Source organism: Myotis lucifugus, unplaced genomic scaffold, assembly GCF_000147115.1.
Source record: "Myotis lucifugus unplaced genomic scaffold, Myoluc2.0 scaffold_1720, whole genome shotgun sequence".
In the NCBI taxonomy this organism is placed as follows: Eukaryota; Metazoa; Chordata; class Mammalia; order Chiroptera; family Vespertilionidae; genus Myotis; species Myotis lucifugus.
The window spans coordinates 26,020-45,714 of record NW_005872768.1 but is presented as its reverse complement, the minus strand read 5'-3'; the positions used below and the strand labels follow the sequence as shown (position 1 = coordinate 45,714).

Here is a 19,695-nt window from a genome sequence, read left to right as displayed (position 1 = left end):
AGGCGGCTTTGAAGAGGAAACCATTAGGCCCGGCCGGGGAGGCCCCAGGCTGCCCTCCCCTTGAGGACAGGACATTCCTCCTGCTCTGGAGGCGGCCCAGCAGGCGCTGGGTCAACACTCCTCACCCTGCAGGAGCGGCCGCAGGGGGGCCGCAGGGGCAGCCAGCGGGGGCCCGGCTGGGAAGGCAGGCAGGGAGCAGGCAGCAGGGGCCTCCAAGGCAGCAGGCCACTTGCAGGGAGGGCCCTGACCCTTGACCTCAGGACCTGCCCCAGCTGCGCTGCCTGTGGACCCTGTCCACCCAGGCCCAGGGCAGGGAGCTCTGCAGCCAAAGGGCCGGTCCCCTGGGGCAGCAGCGGAGGAGGCAGGAAGCAAGCACAAGGCCAAACTTTAGAGGCTCTGCACCCCCCCACCCCCGTCCCGGGCCTGCAGAGCGGCCCCAGAGTCCACCCCAGCCCGGGCCAGGGGCCAGTACCTGAAAGAGGGTCAGCGTGTGGTCCTCCAGGATGGTCTTTGGAGGAGTGATGACTGGGGAGAGAATGTCTTCGTGAGGAAGGCCTCGCCCCACCCCTCACCCCTCACCCCTCACCTACCGCCCGTTCCCCAGGGACGACTGGTCCAGTCGGAGGGCTGGCAGCCTCAGCTGGGGCTATTCTAGAAGAACCCTCCGTCCACAGCCCTCTGCCCACTTCTCTGCTGCAGCAAAAACCCTGGTGAGGGCCTTGGGTGGGGGGAGTGACCCGGGCAGCCCCTGCCAGGACCCCAGCCCTCAGCGCCCCGTCCACACAGCTCCGGCTGCTGGCAGCAGAGGACTGTGTCCCTGTGGGGAGGGCAGCAGGGAGCGCGCAGGGCAGGCCTGACCAGTACTCACACAGGTGGAAGGGCAGTGCGGGGTTCCCCAGGTGGCTCCTCACAAAGTCCTGCAGGTCCCCCACTGAGAAGGAAGGGGCGGGTGAGCGGGCCCCCAGCAGATGCACCCCGATGCTGGCCCCAGTGGGATTGGACAGGTTGGCTGCACCAAAGCTGCCCCCCACCCTGGGCAGCCGCCTCCTGGGCCTTGGCACTCAGGACACCGATCCGAGCCCGGGGCTGGGAAGTCCACCTCGTTCCTTCCACAGGACCCAGACACTCAGCGGGCCCGGAGCAGGGCCACTCCCGGCTCCCACTCTGCAAACGGCCTCCCTCCACCTGCCGAGCTGCCCCAGGCCCGAGGCCCGCTGTGGGGGTGGGGAGCTCTGGGTGGCCCTCTGTCCAGAACGAACGGGTGCAGGGGCCAGGCACCGCTAGGCCAGCCCGACAATCACCCAACACGCTCTGCAAGCTCAGAGCCCACTGCCTGTAGCCCCCAAACCCCCGCCTCCCCGAGCCCAGGGCCCGGCAGCCACAGGCCCACAGCCTGGAGGGAGCCGTCCTGGACGCCGGGTGCGGCCCTACCTGTCTCGCTGGGGCGGAAGAAGCCCTGCAGGATATAGCGGTCAGGGAACAGCACCCTCAGGACTACCTGGTCGGACAAGCGTGCTGTCAGGACAGCCGGGGGCCTGCCGCAGGGAGGACCCCTCCCGGGGCCAGACAGGCGGAGGTGCCGGCCGCCCCTGCGGGTGCTGCCCCGCACCGTGCACATGGACTTCTGTTTTCATCACAAAGCCAGGCCGAGGCGGGGCGAGCTCCGGGAGCTCAGGGGAGCACGCTCAGCAGCCTGTGCACGGGGGTCACAGAGCCCCGCCCGCACCTTCGGGTATCGCTCCAGCTTCTCCTTCCTCTGAGCCTCCCTGAAGGCCTTGGTCACTAAGGGGGCCTCTTCCAGGCGCTTCCTGTGGAAGGAAGGGGGCGGGTGAAGGCCCCGGTCTCCCGCCAGAGAGGAGGCCCACCCGGGCTGGACAGACAGGCCCCCTCCAGGTGCGGCCACGCATGGAGCTGGGGACCAGCGGTGGGAAGCGGGGAGACCGAGGGGGCGGGCACACCCACCGCTCACTCTTGAGCTGGGCCAAGCGTCTCCTCACGTCGTCCACCGTGACCTCGAAGAACTCGTCGGGCAGCTCGGCGGGCCAGGCCTGGAGCAGCTCCCCCAGGTCAGGATGGCACACCACGGGCTCCCGGTCCACCGGCTGCCGGGCAGACACGTGGCTGACGCAGGTCCCAGGTGCCCGGCCACGGGGGCTGGGGCACCCAGGCCCTGCAGCTGGAGCAGCTGTGCACCCCCGTCAAACCCAGGCCCCCCACCAGCCCGTGGCCAGGCCAGGCCTCAGGGTGGGGGGTGGGACTGTCCCTCCCTTCCAGGCTCGGTCTCTGCCGGGGCCCAGGCGGTGGGTGAGGGGCGCTCTGCAGGCCAGCCGCCCCACAGCCCCTTGCTCACTTCCTGGGGAGCAGTGCCCCGGTCCAGGCCACGTCAGGGGCTCCAAGGGAGGAGCAGGGGAAGCGGCAGCCCCCAAATTAGAGGTTTGGCGAAAACCTGCAGCCGCTGGCCCCACAGCCGGGCTGACCCCCACCCCTCCCCAGGGGAGCAGCCTGGCTGCGTCTGCCCACCCCAGGGACACAGGAAGGGACAGCGTCGCTCCTAATTGGCAACAAGGTCGATGGAAATTACAAGGCAGGGCTGCTCTGCGTGTGGCGCCTCCGGGTGGGTAATTGCAGCAAGCGTGGGGGGCACCTCGGGGCGCGGAGGCCGCCAGGCGCTGCCCTGACGGAGATGTCCAGCAGGTCCAGTCCTCCTCCCACAGAAGGGCCCACAGCCATCTCGGCAGGGCCGCCCAGAAGCTGCCCTCTGCCCTGCCGCCCCCACTGCCCCCCCAGCATGGCGTCCCACCTCCTGTTTCTCACCCGGGACCAGGGTGGGCTTGGCAGGTCTTGGAACAGCCTGTCCGATCGTCCCTCCCACAGCCTTCCCGTCGCCCAGCCTGGCCACACCCCTGGGCACAGCCAGACCCCAGACCTCAGCGTTGGGGTAGCTGCTGCCTCGGTGCACCTGCCAGGAGCCTCCGGGCCACCCTCGCCGCAGCGCAGGCGCCTGCACTCCGGGGCCCCTGGGTCCCCAAGCGCTCTCCCTGGGAAGGGAGCGGGCTGCTAGGGAGCCCCTCTGCCCCGAGTGCCGTGGCGAGCGGCCAGGAAGGGCAGCGAGGCCTGGGCAGCAGAGCCCGGAGGTGGCTGGCCAAGGCTCCTGGGAGCTGCCCCTTCAAAGCCACAGCCTTCCTGCAGCCGCCGTGGGCCGTCGACGCCAGAGCTTTTTATAACAAGATGCCAGGCGCCGGCTGCCCCCCACGGCCACGGCGCCTGCATTCCAGAGGGGCCGGGCGCGTGCCACTCCCGGGGGAGGGCGAGGGCAGGACGCGGATGCCATGCGCCAAACCGCCGTGTGCACGAGCCAGGCGGCCCCAGCAGAAGCCCCTGGCACAGCGTCCCCCTGAGCACAGCAACGGGGTGACAGGCCCAGGCAGGAAGCTGAGCTGGCCCTGCAGGTGGGTCCCCAACCCAGCACCCCCGGGAGCCGGCCCAGGGAGCACATGGCGCCAGGCCTGCTCCTGCCGCCGCTCAGCCCCGTCGGGCTCCGTGTGCCTGCTGTCCCCGCGCCGGCTTCCCGCACGGTTCCCCGCTGAGGTGCACGGACGGAGGTGTCTGGATGGAGAACGAGGTTCAGGCTGAGGCTTCGTGGGAAAAGGACCCCCCGGGGCAGCCGTGGGGAGAGCTACAGCCGTCCTGGCCCTGGGAGAGGTTCCCGGTGCTGAGGGCCAGGCCTGGGGTCAGGGCAGGGCCACGATGAGCCCACAGCTGCTGCGCGGCCAGGGCCAGGGCACGGGCTCCGAACGATGGAGCCCAGAACCTTCGGGAAGTCCTGCCGCCAACCTCCACGCCTGAACCCGCAGGTCACTCCACGGCTCAGGGGGCGCCTCCTTTGAGACCTGACTCGCCTCATCGGTGGACTAGATGACCGTGGCCAGGGGCCCAGGAGGCCAGGAGGAGGGACAGGAGTGCCCTCCTCGGCCCGGCGACAGGCCAGCGCTGGACAATGGGACTGACCCCAGGCCATATGGAGGTGGGGGCTGGGTGACCATCTGCCAGCTGAGGGCGGCCCCAGCACCTTCAGAGAGTCCCTGCCCCACAGAACAGGCCTGGAGGGGACCTGGAGGGAGCGAGGAGGACGGCACTGGCCGCCGGGCCCCACACCATGCTCAGTGCGACCACACGCCCGACCGGGCCAGACGACGAGGGACCAGGGAGCCGGCGCCTGGCCGAGACGGGGCTGCTGGCCTCCGGGCCGGTGAACTCACTCCAGCAGCCGCCACACAAGTAGAACCACTGGGCACAGGGGCCTCAGGGCAAAGGCCTCCCTGCCCACGGAGGCTTCCTTTTCTGACAGTAACTTTCCAGGACGTGGTGACACCCAGAGAAAAAATGCAGCAGCTCCACGGGGTGACCGCGGCCCAGATTCCCTCCTCATGGGGCTCCCCCTCCCTCGCAGCCAGACTGCCCTCTGACAAGGGGCTGGGCCGGAGGGATGCGAAGCGCTTCCCCTTGAGGCTGGGAGCTGAGCTGAGTCACTACTCCAGGGACAAGGCCACACCCCTGAGTTACTCCCAGCCAGCCGCCCCGGAAGGCACGGGAGGACCCCCAATCCTGGGCAGGTGGGCGGGCGGACAGGGTTGAAGCCCTGGCCCTCGGCCCTGGCAGCACTGGGCCTGCTGACCCTTTTGAGCAAAAAAAGCAGAGTTTTCTAAAGAGAAGCGTACAGCCAGGCCCAGGCGGCTCAGGGCTGAGTGTCGCCCTGGGACCCAGGAGGTCAGGGTTCGATCCCGTCAGGGCACACCTCAGGTGGCGGCTCCATCCCCAGTGGGGGGGCGTGCAGAAGGCAGCTGGTCCATGATGCTCGCTCATCATGGATGTTTCCATCTCTCTCCCTCTCCCTTCCTCTCTTTGAAAACAACAAAAACTTTTTTTTTTAAAAAAGAATACAGGCAGCTAAAGGGTGGGCGGTGGGTGACACCCCGTGCGGTGAAGCTGAGCGCTCCCACGTGCTGTCCACGAGTCGCTGTGGACAGATGAGGGGAAGGAACCCCGGGAGCAGAGGCAGGGTCTCCTCACCCACAGGCAACAGCTGCCCGGGAGCCGGGACAGCACAGCCCGAGGGGCGGGCACGCACCCCAGACCAAAGGGCACAAGCCATGCCAATCAGGACGGGGCCTCACGCCAGGACCCCCCCCCCCGCCCCCTGTAGGAAGCGGGCCTGTGTGGGCAGCTCAGGGCTCCAGGGCACCACACAGCCCGTTCTCCGCCCGGCTGGCAGGCTGGCGTCTCTCCCCACGTCCAGGCTCCGTGGAGGCAGCAGGACAGGGCTGGAGGCTTCCACACCTGCGGCCCTACCTGCCAGCACGCCTGGGGCCGGGCGGGGCCGGAGCTCGGCACCCACACTCGCAGCCCCACAGGGACAGGCCGGGCGGCTGGCCCCTGGGGGAACGGCCTGGGCAAGGGCCCCGCCCGAACGAGAGGAGGACAGTAGCGAGGGGACCACTCTCTATACGACTGGGCTCCTCCCAGGGAGCGGGCGGCCAGAGGCAAGGCCGACGTGGCCCCGAGACGGGTGCGGAGGAAGTGCCCGGGTCTGGGCGGGGGAGACCACCCCCTGGAGGGTGACGGGCGCAGGGGGACCACTGTCAGCCCGTCGCCCGGGGAGCAGGACTTTGATCAGGCTCCCGTGCCAGCTGTGGGCGCCCGCTGGGATGCTGCCCCATGCGGAGCTGAGGGGCGGCCCCCGGGCTGGGGAAGGACTTCAAAGGACAGGCCAGGGGCCGCCAGGCAGCCCGCCTCCCGCCCGTCCCAATGGCCAGTTAAACTACCTTCTAATAATTAATGTTCCAACATCAAAGGCAGGAGCCGCCCGGGTCTGTAAACCATCCCAGCCTCGCGAGGACCTGCCTCTATTTCATCCTGTCTCTTTTGACTCTTTATTTAAATTCAAAAACCACACGAGGCTGAGCATTAATGGGAAACTCGGGAGCTTTCTCATCCCTGAAATGCACCTTTGAAGTTCCCCCAAAAGTTCTGTTTTGTTCCTCCCCCTCCCCCAACACTGAAAGGGACACAAAGCAGACACCATGTGGCTGGCTGGCCCCTGGGTGTGCGGCTGTCAGTGACGGGAGGCACGAGGCGGGCGGGGACGCCCCACCAACCAGCTGCTGGGGCTCCCAGATCAAAGGCAGCGCTGCTGGCGGCCAGGCGGCCCCCCTGCCCGGGGCCGGGGTCAGTGCTGGGGGTGCAGGGATCCTGGGCCCTGACAGCACCCCCTGCGGGGAGCACAAGCCCACGCCACCCTGGGTGCCCCTGGGACAGTCAGCAGGTTCCCAAGAGACACAGACAGCCAGGCCCCCCTCCATGCAGCCCCAGAGGGAGGCAGCCAGTCCTGGCCCCCCAACGCAGGGTTCCCCCGGAAGTGCAGACCCCCAGCACGGGCTCAACCCACCACATGGGCCTGCTTTCGGCCACCGATTCTGGCTGGGGATGTGCACTGGCTTCTAACTCAGCCCAAACATCAGCCACTGCCCCCCAGGATAAACATTCACGGAGCTCAGGACGGCCTTGGCCCTGCCCCTCCCTGTCCACTCAGCAGGAGACACCACGGGCGGTAGGGGAGCCGGAGGGAATCTGGCTGCCGCCTCCTCTGCAGGACCCCCCCAGGCTCCCCAGGTGTGACCTGGAGGCAGGAGTGAGGGGCTCCAGAGGAGACGGGGCGGGGCCTCCAGCCCACGGCCTCCACAGCCTGCTTCACTCAGGACACAAAGACTCGGAGCTGAAACTGGGCTGAACCGGACCCACGTGTGGTGACAAGGAAGCTCTCACCGAACAGGCACAGACCCTGGAACGCAAGGCGGTCCCTGGCCCCACGGACCGACCGCACCTCACCACGTGGCTGCACTGGGAGGACAGACAATTGTTTCCACGTAGAAAAGCAGTTGCTAAAGCTCAACACCTACTTATGATAAAAAAAAAGTTTCTCAGAAAATTAGGCATAGAAACTGTTAACTGGGTAAAAGCTCCCACAGCTCACGTAACACTTCAGGTACACGAGGGTCACCCTCCAGGTCAGGCAAGGTGCTTTCCAACAAACACCGAGAACAAGGAGAGTGAAGACCAGGATATGAAGGAGACGAAACTGACAGTATCTGCGGAGCCACGGCCGACAGGCACCACGCTCCTGGGAGTGACGGGGCAGCGCGCGGGTGCAGACCAGCGCATCGCATACGCCGGCACGCGGGCGCCCGAACCAGCCCTCCCGCAGCGGCTCTCCGCCTGGAAAGGGGTCTGGAAAGGAATCCTCCTCCTCATCTGAAGCCCCGCGTGGGCCTTGTACGAGCCGATGCAGGTGCAGGGGAGCCGCTCTGCGTGGAAGCAAAGGGCCCGGGAAGCTGGGAGCTGAGCCCTGAGCACAGATGCAGCAGCAGCATCTCAGGGCGCCGCCCACTCACAGGGCACAGCTTCCACGACACGGGACGGAGGGTGGGGTGCGCGGCGCAGCCCAGGCTGGAGAGCCAGGCTGGTCCCAGGGCAAGGTCTCCCCTTTGGTGTTCCCAGTACTGAGAGTCAGCCGGACTTTGGGTGGACAACCACGGAGGCGGGGGAGCCTGGGGCTGCCCAGGAGGTGAAGCAGCAGCCGGGCAGAGGGGCCCACACGCACAGCCTCTGGGCCGACGCTGCCTGTCCCGTGGACGCCGCTGTGTGATGCAGGAACACCGCTGGAGAAGGTTCCAGAGCGCTCCGAGAAGTCCAGCGCTGCCACCCGGGAGGACCGACCTGATAGGGGCCCGAGCCCATCTTCCCTCCCGGAGTGCCCAGGTGGCTGCAGCTGCCAGGGCGAGGCCTGGGCCAGGCGGTCTGACCGGGAGGACCTGTGCCTGCCTGCTCAGCAGGACCAGAATGTGAGCCTCCCACCGCTCAGGTCGGGGTGTGGTCAGGGGAGCTGGGGGTGGGCGTCCGAAGGGGCGGGTGGGACTCGAAGGAAGTGGGTGACGCGTGAGTCAAAGGCGCGCAGAGACTGGTCAGCACCAAGGAGGCAAAGTGCCGCTCACAGAACTGGCCGCAGCCGTGTCCATGCAGCAAACTGTACCCCAAAGCTGATCGGACGGGAGGGCCGCACCGAGGCACTGGCTGCAGACAGCACCGCGAGCTCGGCCTCTGCGTCCCGGGCCTGCCTACTGCAGGGCGGACAGCCAGCGGGGCAGCCAAGGCCCAAGCCTCCGGCACGTCAACACCGCCGACCGGCAGAGGCACCGCCCGGGACAGGAGTGTTCTGAGTCCCACACCCAGGCCGAGGGCCACAGCGGAGGCAGGGGCCACGGGGCACACGAGTTTGTCGAAACCTATCAAACCACATTAAAAGGTGCCTCGATGCAGCCAATTTAAGACAAACCAAACCAAAGGTCACTTCCGTGAGGGGAAACGCCCCCAGCTGACCGGCGGAGGGCCAGTGCGGGTGGAGGAAGGACCCAGCGCCCAGCTCACCGCTTACCGGCTCCGGCTCCGGCGGGGGCCTCGACTTCTTTGGCTTGGAGGGGCCTCCGGGGCTGGAGAAGGACTTGGGCAGCTTGGCGGACGGTGACATCAGACACCTCGCAGACCCGCCGGGGCCCCCGAGGCGCTGCCCCCCTCCCGAGAAAGGCACGAAGGGGGTGGGCTTGGGCTCCTCCGAGATCTGCTGCGCCTGGGCGTCCGCGGGCTTCGGGCCCGGGCCATCTGCGCGGCCGGCCCCCGAGGTGCCTGCTTCCTCCTGGCGGCTCACGTCGCCCCGGCTGAGCCCTGCGAAGTCCACGGGAAGAAGCGGGCTCCCGCCTGCTGCTCGCCGACAGGGAGGGGGTCGGGCTTGCTGGGCTTTTGCTCCGGGAGACCCCCGGGCTCCCTGCGTGTGGCCGGGTCGCATCGCCTCATGGCAAACCTGGGGCCGAGAGAGAGGGGGACGCTCCACACCCGGTCTCAGCACCCGGGCCTCACGCCCCCCCCCCCAGTGGCCTCGGATCGAGGGGGCACCACTTTTCCATGCTCCCGCTCCTCTCCTCTGAGACCCCATTTCTTTCCCGACACAAGACTCAGAGCCCCACCTGATGATGGCGCTGCCCCCGGTGAGGCCCAGGGACAGCAGCGTCGTGCTCTGCAAGGCGGCTCTGCCCGTCACCTGCAAGGAGACAGGACCGTGTGCCCGCCGCCCGCCGCCCTCCCTGCCAGAGCTCCCGCCGGGCCTGGCCGAGGCTTCACGCTGCCCAGGGGAGGCACTGAGGCCCTGCCCACTGCTAACCGACCTACCCAGCCGCCCGGCCAGGCCACGGACACCGCGGTGCCCAGCCGCCCACACCCCAACCTGCACCCAAGCATCTGCTCCAGGGTCAGGGTCTGTCCCCAGCCCAACACCCCGAGGCCCGGGCAGGCGGGCTCAGGCCTGGGTGAGCAGCACTGGCCACATGACCAGCCCTGAGGGCTGCACCGACCACCACGGCCCTCAGTTGGGCCCAGGTGTCCACCCCCAGGTCCCTCCCGCTCACAGCCCCGGAACCCCGTCCTCACGGGCGTGCTTCACCCACCAAGGCCTCCTGGGCCCTCGGGGACAGTGGCCACCCCAGGCCAGGAAAGGGCACTCAGCCAGGATCCAACAAAAGCCCCTGTGAGCCAGGGCACGAGCGCCAGGAGGGTCCTGTCATGGCGGGCGGGGGACGGGCGGGGCCTCTGCCAGCTGGGCCCGCACCGCCCTGCGCTCGTTTTGAAAAAGATCAAAACGGAGCAAAGCAAATATTTATTAAAATGAAACCACTTTTGTGACTCTCGGGCTTTGAGAGAAGCTGAGAAAACAAACAGGGCGTGGGGAGGTTCTGGGCGCAGCCGGCCGCGGTTAGTTCCGGGGAACACAGGGGCTTTCAGAGCGCCTCCCGCTGCTTGCAAGGCGGGGGGGGGGGGGGGGGGTTTCCAGACTGGAAAGCGGGCTGGGCCGCATGGGACGGGAGCGGCGAGCCGGCCAGGCCAGGCGGGGGGAGCCGCAGTCCTACCTCATCCCTCATGTACACGCAGACCGGGCTGGCCTCCCACGGCTGCTCCAGACACGCCCTGCAGGAGAGGGAAGGACATCAGAGGCCGGCCCTGGCGCGGGAGGGCACCCCAGAGCCACACAGAGGCTCCCCCAGGTTCTCCAGGAAGACGGCAGCAGGCACCCGCCCACACCAGACTGGCCACCAACATCCTCTCCCTCATGAGCCAGAACCCGAGATGGGACAGAGCAGCCCCAGAAGCAGAGCTGGGCGGGCTCAGAGGACGGCGGGCGTGCAGGCGCACACTCATGCGCACGCTCACGTGCACACACACACACACAGTCACACGCACCACCCAGGCCCGCAGGGCCACCAGGTCATGCACAGGCTGGAGCTGGCCACGTCCGGCTGGGGAGCTTGTGACCGCGAAGGGACGGAGGGACGTCCACTCCTGCATTTCCTGACACATAACTGCCCACTAGCCCCTCTCCTCCAGGGCGAGCCCCGAGGCTGGGCCACAGAGCAGCCGCCAGTGGTGACCTCAGGCTGTGCGGGGCCACTGTCGCAGGCCTCGGGGCCCACACGCCGTGGATGTGGGTGGGACGGAGAACATGGGCTGACCTGGGGCCAGAGCAGCAGGCCTCTAGCTGCCCGCACACGTGGACGAGACGGCACAGGCCTCTGCGGGGCTCTGGCCTGGGTTCTGCCCATTTCCCATTTGCTTTTAGCTTTTGCTCGTGTGTGGTGCCCAGGCCGAGACCCACACCCCACAGCCGGCTGTGGGGTCTCTGGGGGGATGCAGCCCTGCCCCTGCCCTGGCACCACCAGCCTCCTCGCCCCCCAAGGTCCCTGCAGGAAGTGGGAGACCCGAGCTGAGAGCCTGGACCAGAGCAACACTGGGTCAGGGCACACCCCAAGGGCCTGGGCCCCGGCCCACCCCGACCCGGTGACCCAAGCCTCGGGAAGGCACAGGCCCAAGGGCCAGAGCAAGCCTTCCCCAGGGACCCCGCGCCAGCAGGACCACAGATCACAGCGGCTGAGCTGCCTCCTGCCTGCGGAGCCTCTGACATCAAACGCCAGCCCGGCTTTGATGTGCTTCCTCAGAGGGATCGGGTTCCGAGTGGATCTGAGGGAGACGCCTGTAAACACGCGAGGGAGGGCGGCTGCAATCACTTCCAGACCTTCCCCGCCAATTAGCAGCGCTCTCCAGCCCGGGACAGGGGACCCAGGGGACATTCCAGCTCATGGGGGAGCCGCCCCTCACACACCCTGCCTAAGTCCCAAACTTTTCCAAGGGCTGAGCCGTCTCTGAGGGCCTCCCTGGGCCCCAGACCCAGCAGAACCCCGGGCGTCCTGTGGAGCGCCCGTGGGTGCCCACCTGCTGCCCCTCCCCAGACATCACCCGTGTGGGTGGGACGTGCCCGGCCAGGGTCGCCCCGTCCACGGCCGGCAAACGCGCTCCCCGTCGGGCGGGGGCAGAGGCGGTGCTGACGGCCTTACCGATGCTGTGCGCTGCCTCAGAGCACGTGTCCCCACAGGTGTGGGCCCCCCACTCGGGCCAACGCGACGGGGACACCAGGTATCTGGAGCCCCTTCTGTCCACGTCACCGGCGTGGACCTGACCAAGCTGCGGCTGGAACCACAAGAACCAACCCAAACCCACAGAGCGGGCACTTCAGGCTCAGGGGGCTCCTGCGCCATCGGGAGGCCCCTCGCCTGAGGTCCCGTCCAGAGGCCAGCGACTCCCGCCTCCCGCCTCCCGCCCACCACGAGACCACGAGACAAGGCTGCGGGAGAGGAACCAGCCCTCCCCAGGCGGCAGAGCAAGGACAGTGAGGCGGAAAGCAGGGGCATGGAGGGGCTGCCGGGAGCTGGGGGGATGCCCTGGCACCCGTCTCTGCCGCCCGCAGGGCCCTGGGATGGCACACAACCCATCTCAGGGCCACCGCAGGGGAAGCAGGCACACGCCGGCCTTCCCGGGGACACTGGGTTCGGGGTGTGCTCTTGGGGTGATGGAGCCGCGGGTGCGGCTGTGAAGTCAGGCTGGGAGCAGAGGGCCCAGGCCTCGGGGCAGATGCAACCTGGGGTGGCGGGCAAGGAGCCCTCGCCTGGAGGCCCTCCGGCAGCTGACACCCAAGAGGTAGGGAGGACTGGCCAGTCCAGGTCCAGGCAGTGCCGTCCGAGGCAGCGACCAGCCCAGGTGGGCCCCGAGCTCGCCCAGTGGCCGGCCCAAGCGGGGTCTGCTCCAGGTGAGACCTCCTACCCCAAAGAACCCAGAACACCTCGTTCTTCCTGCGGAGCACACGGTCGCAGGGAAACGTTCTGGATACACTGAGTCAAGTTCATCAAATTCCTAAAGTTAACTACCCGCGTTTTTACTCTCCTTTGATGTGGCGACCAGAAGATTCCTCACCGCCTCTGCGCACGCACATGTGGCCACGTGTGTGTCACGTGGCTAGTGAGTAGCCCCAGACTCGGGGGTCAGAGGTCAGAGCTGGACCACCAACTCCCTGATCCCTATGCAGAGGACGTGGCCCGGTGCCCACTCACCCCATGGCTCTGCCGAGACCCGCCCGCCACCTGTCCTGGGGCGCCTGCCTCTTCCCCGAGCTCCCTGCACGGCCCATCCTGTGGGACCCAGAGTCTGAGCCCCTGCCCCCCGCCAGCGGGGTCCTTGCAGCCGAAGGCAGCTACCGGTCCTGCCCAGCCCCCGCATGGCCCCAGCCAATCAGGCCCCTGGCCTTGCTTTGGGGCTGATGCTGCCGCCCGTCCCCATGGGCACCCACTTCACCCTGCTTCTCCGTTAGTGACCTCTGCCAAGGAGCAGCTTCCCAGGAAAGCTGGGCTGGCAGCTCTTGGAGCTGAAACGTGGGGTGCCCCTCACGGCCGCCCAGCTGCTCTGCCTCTGGAACCCCCTCTCGGGAGGACCTGCACAGACAGGATTGGTGGCTGGTGCACGAGCAGCCCACACACTGGACCTGCACCGCGTGGAGACGACTCGGAGGGGTTTCTAGGAGGGACGTGACCTGCTCGTAAGCAACAGAGAGGGCGCAGTGACGGGCCCGGCACTTGTGTGAAGGACGGACATTCTCCCGCGGGCTGGGGGCCTCCTGCCGTCACCCCCTTTCCTGCAGGAGCGGTCGTCACTGTCTCCGGGTGAATTACAGCTTCAGCACAGACGCCGACCCCTCCTGCAGGGCCTGTGTGACCCTGAACCGTCCCCAGGGGCCCGCAGGGGCCTCACCTGGTCCCTCCCACCTGCACCTGAAGGACTGCTCTCCCCCCTCGCAGCAGGCCCCCCGCTTCTCTCCAGTTGGCGTCCCCGGTGCCCGAGCTCTCCCCCATCAGCAGGTCCCCACACGTGGAGCCTGTGCTCCTGCCTCTGCTTCCTCCTCGTCTGTGGGGTCCCTTCCCTTCTGCTGGCCGAGCTTCACCGGGGACAGAGTTCCATCACACGAGAGACCAAACTTAAAGGGGCGGAATTCACGCTGTTCATTCGGCAGAAACTGACACACACCCATCATCACCGACAGAACTTTCTCTTTACACGACCCCCGCACGGCCGGGTGGCTCAGGGGTTGAGCATCTACCTATGAACCAGGAGGTCACGGTTCGATTCCCGGTCAGGGCACAGGCCTGGGTTGCGGGCTTGATCCCGGATCATGCAGGAGGCAGCCGATCAGTGATTCTCTCTCATCACTGATGTTTCTATCTCCCCTTCCCTCTTCCTTCCTCTCTGAACGCAATTAAAAAATAAATAAATAAACCAACACGACCCATTTTCCTGGTGAGCATTTGTCAGCACCCGCTTCTCCCCTCCTGCGTGGGGCCGCTCAGCCCCCCAAAGGGCGCAAAGAGGGCACCAGGCAGCCACGCCCGGAAAGACGCGCTGCTGGTGACCAGCACCGGCCAGGAAGGCTGGTGCACAGCAGCCCTCGTCGCCGACCCGTCCCCACAGGATGCAGCGCCCACGCAGTGCAGGCCCCGCCGGGCCCTCCCTGACACTCACCTGGTCGGAGCAAAATGGCTGAGGAGCTCCCAGAGGGTCTGCCCGGAACAGAAAGTGCCCTGCAACCTGGAGCCGTCGTCCAGCTGCAGCGCGATGCGGACCTGAGCAGGAGAGGAGGCTGAGGCGGGGAGCTCGGCCGCACCCGGTGAGACTCCGCCTGGGTGAGGGCTCCCGGGGTCTTAGGGTGCGGGGGGTGGGGCACTGCACGGCCAGCACCGTCTCCTCTGCACACTGCACGTCGCTGGGCCGCGAGCTGCCGGGCTTGGGCACTGTGTTGCGCAGCCATAGCGCCAACAAGTCGTGTTCTGTGCATTGTTCGTCACTGGGCACGTTGCTTTTGTCCGTCCATTTGTGAGAACCATGTCCCTGGAGTGGGACGTAAGTCTCTGACCCAAAGGGGGGAAACGCCGTTCTGGCCCCTCTGCCGAGGACGCGCAGGAGCGCCGGCCCGGGCGGCCCGGGCTGCTTGCGACTCAGAGCCCGCCCACCGCGCGGCCTGCTGTCTGGGACCGGGGCCTCTGGTTCAGGTACCACTTCCTCCCAACACGGGGAGCTGCCGTGGGAAAAGTGCCTCCCCATCCCACCCACCGAGGGAGGTCAGAGCTCCTTCCACACAGAAGTCTGAGAACTGCTGTGGTCGCGATGGTCGTGGGGTGTCAGGGTCAGGCCCGTGTCTGACTCCTGGCGGCTCTGGAGAGCTGACCCATGCCCCGGCCTGCGCTTCCTGTCCTCAAGGGCCAGCACGGCCCCTCCTGGTGCTGGCAGAGCAGCGCGGCCCAGGAAGGGGGACCCAGAGGGGGCTCCCTGGGGCTGGCTCCCCTGGCTCTGAGCCTCACAGCTGCTCGGTGGGAGGCTGGGCCCAAGACCAGGACAGAAGACGGCGGGTCGCTCCCCCTCGAGGAGCCTCGCTGAGCTCAGCACTCGCCACGGCAGGACCAGGCCGCCAGGCAGGGGCCAGGCTTGCAGGTGAGATGAACGCAGCACCGTGAACCCCAACAGCAACCGCAGCACCCAGAACCAAGTCTCATTCCAACCACCAGAGTAGAAAGGGGCTCTGCCGGACCGAGCTGGCGGCTGGGGTGGGGGCTCGCCCGGCGGCTTGTGCGCCCGAAGGTCACAGCCTACGAGGAGGGCAGGCGCGGTGCCTACCGTGTTCTTGGGCCCCTCGCGGCTGCGGGACGCGGGCACCATCTCCAGCTTGGCGTTATTGGGCAGGTTGGCAAACCTCCACTGCAGAGAGAGGTCAAGCACACTCCTCTGAAACCTGCAACACAGACACGGCCCAGCTGCCCGCGCGCCTCACTCTGCGGCCTCTGCAGTATCCGCCAGGCCCGCACCTGGAGCACGGGATGTGGCCTGGGGCAGAGGCGTGTCCCTGCTACAGTGGGTCTTTCCAGGGACAGAGCAAGCGAGCAGACACAGCTCTGAGCGTGGGAGGCAGAGCTGCACCCCAGGTGGTCCGGCCACTGCATTCCCTCTCCCAGGGGCCAGCTCCCATCACTCCTGCTTCCTGACATCCGGAGGCAACGGGTCTAGAGGACCACAGACAAGCGCAGGGAACCAGGCCGCTGGTGCTGGGGTCTGGGGTCTGGTCTGCGACCGCTCCTCCCAGCTCGCAGCCAGGCCTGAGCCTGAGCGCCCCACGTGTGCGTGTGCACAGGGACCTGGCAGCTCTCATCAGGGAGAGGCCCGTGGGGCCCCGACAGCAGGTGGCCCAGCTCCTCCGATCCCCACCCACCGAGCTCCCGGGTCCCCGCCAGAGGCAGAGAATGGAGGAGTCAGGACAGGAAACCCCGAGGGCAGGAGGACCCCGGGCCCTGCCTGCGGGTCCTGCTTAGCAGCCTGCGTGCCCGCCCGCCCGCTCAGCCTGTTTCACAAGGAACAGTGAGAAGAGCCAGCAGGTAGCCCGGCCACCCAGGGGCAGAGCTGGGACCACAGGCGGCTCCTGATGTCCAGCTTGGACCACATCGGCTGTGAACCAACAGGAGCTGGACACCTGCTCCTGTGATGAGGAGACAGACAGGACACAGCCCCACCCGTGGGCAGGGACGGCGGGCGAGGGGACCAGGGCCTCCTGACCTGGTCCCTCTCCTCCTAAGCCCCGAGAACCACCCCGTGCCCTCCAGAGGAAAGCTCTGCCCAGGGCTCTGAGCCCTCCTCACCATGTGGCCCGGACTCTGAAGAGAGACAGCAAGTCACAAGGAGAGAGAACAAGGGGACATGCACAGCTCAAGTCAGATCTGAGCTCGACTTCCAATGGGAGTTTAGGGGGGACCATGGCACTGGGGAGAGGCCCGTGGAGATGGAGACGACGTGGTTTTATGAGCGTGAGCAGTTCATAGGGCGCAGGCGACTTGGAGAAAGAGGCCGATTTGATAGCCAGGCCGGGCTCACACAGCTCCAGGGCCTAGTGCAGACCGGACGGCTGGTCTGTGGGGAAACAAGGGCAGCAGAGGGGAAGGTGCAGGCAGGCAACACACCGAGGCCGCCTCCCCTGGCGTGGCTGCGCTGTCTCAACCAATGACAGCTGACCCTTGAACAAAGGCGTGAGGGGTGCCGGCCGGTGCCCATGGGGTCGAAAATCCCAGGTATAAACGGTGACCCTCCAACACTGAACTATGTCCCTCTACACCCAACGGGGATTGGGTCCAGGACCCCCTCTGACACCAAAACTCGAAGATGCTCCAGACCCTTCTATGAAGCGGCTCAATCCACGCAGTCAGCTGTCCACGGCGCCAGGGGAGCGGCTGCCCCTGGCCGGCGGCTAGTTGGCGAGAGGGCCTGAGGCACGGAGGCTGGGGCTCCGCCCCAGGCCAGGCACAGCCAAGAACCAACCAACGCTGCACAAGCAAGTAGAGCAACTCCATGCTCCCCCTTCCTCTCGCTAGGAAATTATTAAATAAAAAGAGAAAAGCAATGGGCAGAGGCCTGGGGCGGGCAGGCCACCAGAGTCAAAGGGGACATGTTAGTACTTCCAACAACGACGATGTTTTTCTAAGAAATTAGAAAAAGGAAAACATCCACGTGGAAGTAGACCCCACATGCAGTTCAAACCCCCGGTTCTCAAGGGGCAGCTGCGCCGTCAGCAGGCGAGAGATGGGTAAGAGACCCGACCTTCCGGCGGCTCCACCCGGGCCCCAGCAGAGGGTTCAGGCAGGCGAAGGGAGGAGCGGGCACGCGGCCCTGTGCCAGGAAGCCAGGGGGTGACCCAGCGCGGAGCAGGGGCCCTGGATTCTTGTGGGTCGGGCAGGAGGCCGGGAGCTGGGGTGGCATGAGGGCGTCTCCACTCAGAATCTCCTCTGTAAAGAGCCCCACGCACGACACAGCACCGGCGAGGCCCACGAGAACAGGCTCCCACGCCCCGGGCTCCTCTGTCCCCAGAGCGAGGACGAGACCCGGTGAAGACCTGCCACCTGCGTCAGACCTGCCACCCTGGGACATGCCCCTTCTGTGGGACAGAAGCCCTCACCCATCAGGGCAGGCTCGCATCCTGTCCTTGTATTATTATTATTTTTAAAATATATTTTTATTGATTTCAGAGAAGAAGGAAGAGGGAGAAACATCAATGATGAGAGAGACTCGTCGATCAGCTGCCTCCTACACGTGCCCCCACTGGGGATCGAGCCTGTAACCTGGGTGTGTGCCCTGACCGGGAATCAAACCATAACCTCCTGAGCCATAGGTCAATGCTCAACCACGGAGCCACGCCGGCCGGCCGGGCTCTGTCCTGTCTCAGGCCCTTGAGGACTGTGAATGCCCTCTCTCTGGAAAACGCCCACAGGCAGAGACCTGCGCCAGCTCCCAGGTGAGGCCGCGGGCTTCTCCCCAGGGTGCAGCTTTCTCCCCATTTCTCCGGGACCACGTCCTCGTGCCCTCAGAGCCCCACCAGGAACTTACACAACAGAACGCACGGAAAACCTGTGGCCAGCCCCTATGAGGACAGGCCCCATGCCCTAAGGCCCCAGAGCGCGTGACTGTGACCATATTTGGAAACATGAACTTTGCAGACGTAACTGAGTTAGCATCCTGAGATCACGCCCTCATCCTGAACCAGGGCGGGTGCTCACACCCAGGGGAGAGGAGTGATGTGGCCACGGGTTGAATGGTGGCCCCTACGAGGACAGGCCCCAGAGCGCGTCACTGTGACCGTATTTGGAAACATGAACTTTGCAGACGTAACTGAGTTAGCATCCTGAGATCACGCCCTCATCCTGAACCAGGGCGGGTGCTCACACCCAGGGGGGAGGAGTGTGAGGAGGAGGCAGACAGGAATGATGTGGCCACAAGCCAGGGCAGGCCTGGGGCAGCAGGCAGGGTCCTCCCCTACGCCACAGCCCCACACCACCTGGACGGGTGGCCTCCGGGGCTGTGGGATGACCTGCCGGAGACGTAAGCCCGCAGCAGGGCCCTGGGGAGCGCCGCGTGGACGCGCAGGAGCCGCCCCAGCAAACTCACTTCAGGTCGTACTCGCTGGGGTTGACGCGCAGGAGCCGCCCCGGCAAACTCACTTCAGGTCGTACTCGCTGGGGTTGAAGTCCTGCCGCCGGCACGTGTCCTCCAGCACCTGGGGATGAGACACAGGCCGTGAGCCGCTGCCCACCGGCTGCTGGGCTGGCAGGCCAGGGCCGCCGGGGCGGCTGAGTGTCGAGTCCACCTCCCAGAGGGCCCGTGGGCTCTGCTGGACAAAGCCTAGAAGGCCACACGATGGCCCGTCCACGCAACAGCTCCATGTGCCTCACCCACGAGTCCTGTTCGCTGTCCCTGTCCTCCCTGGGCCGGACTTGTCCCCCCCCCCCGGCTCCGCTGGCCTCCAGCCAGGCCCTCGTCACCACAGACATCTTCCTACCCACACTCCAGGCCCGGCCCCCTCGCAGGGAGCGAGGTCCAAACGTGGGCGCCCCTGCCCGCAGCCAGCTGCACCCCGCCAGCTCCACCGGCCCGGGCGCCCCGCTTCTGTGTCCTGCATGCGGAGGCCCCCCACCCCGCCTGGGGGCGCCTCCCCCCTACACGGCGGGGCCCAATATACATTCTAAAGGGACGGATTCGGGGTGCACCGGCGGCCCCGGGGAAGTGCAGCGAGTGAGTCAGCAAGTCAGTTCCAGGCACAGAGGCCGGCACTTGCAGGCCCGCGGACACCGGCCGGGACCCAACGGGACGGGGACACCGGCCTGGGACCCCGCAGGCCGGACCCGGTGCTTCGGCCTCGGCGGGGGTCGCAGAAGCGCCGCCCCTCGGCCCCCGCCCGCGGCCAAGCAGGGACCCCTGCGCCCGGGACCCCGGCGCGGAAGTGGGCGGGCCCTCTGCGCCAGGAGGCCGCTCATTGGCCGCCTCGGGGCCGGCCCAGCACCGCCCGGGAACAATAGAGCCTTCCATGAAGAGAAAGAATCACTGATACTGACCCTCCTATCATTCCCAGCTTTCGTGGCGGCGATGTGAATCTTTACTGACTCCCCCAGTTGGGTAACCTACCTACACATGGAGGTCAAAGCGAACGCTCATGGAGACTAATAATCATTGAGTGTCATCCTTTCTCTCATTTGATATTAATTTTTGGGGTTTCGTGTGTGCTTGTCTATAAAAGAGCGTGTATCAAAAAATCGTGTCCGTACATAGTTTTACGATGACGGGGGCCTATTAATCTTTATCCAGAAAGTTGACCTCTATTAATACACGTGGTTTTCTTGGGGCTCCTAGGGG

The 19,695-nt window shown here is 66.6% G+C and overlaps 1 protein-coding gene across 1 annotated transcript; it reads right to left on the bottom strand.

Annotated features, from left to right (window-relative positions):
* Nucleotides 1-241: 241 nt before the first annotated feature.
* ASPSCR1 (ASPSCR1, UBX domain containing tether for SLC2A4) lies at nucleotides 242-18,836 on the bottom strand. Its single transcript, XM_006110084.3, is given in 14 exon segments — nucleotides 242-525; nucleotides 869-931; nucleotides 1,432-1,498; nucleotides 1,727-1,808; nucleotides 1,963-2,102; nucleotides 8,489-8,813; nucleotides 8,815-8,858; nucleotides 8,860-8,911; nucleotides 9,075-9,148; nucleotides 10,011-10,068; nucleotides 13,999-14,099; nucleotides 15,148-15,262; nucleotides 18,507-18,562; nucleotides 18,738-18,836. Coding segments are annotated over 14 exon segments (1,545 nt in total). The 3' UTR covers nucleotides 242-256.
* Between the last annotated feature and the right edge of the window lie 859 nt (nucleotides 18,837-19,695).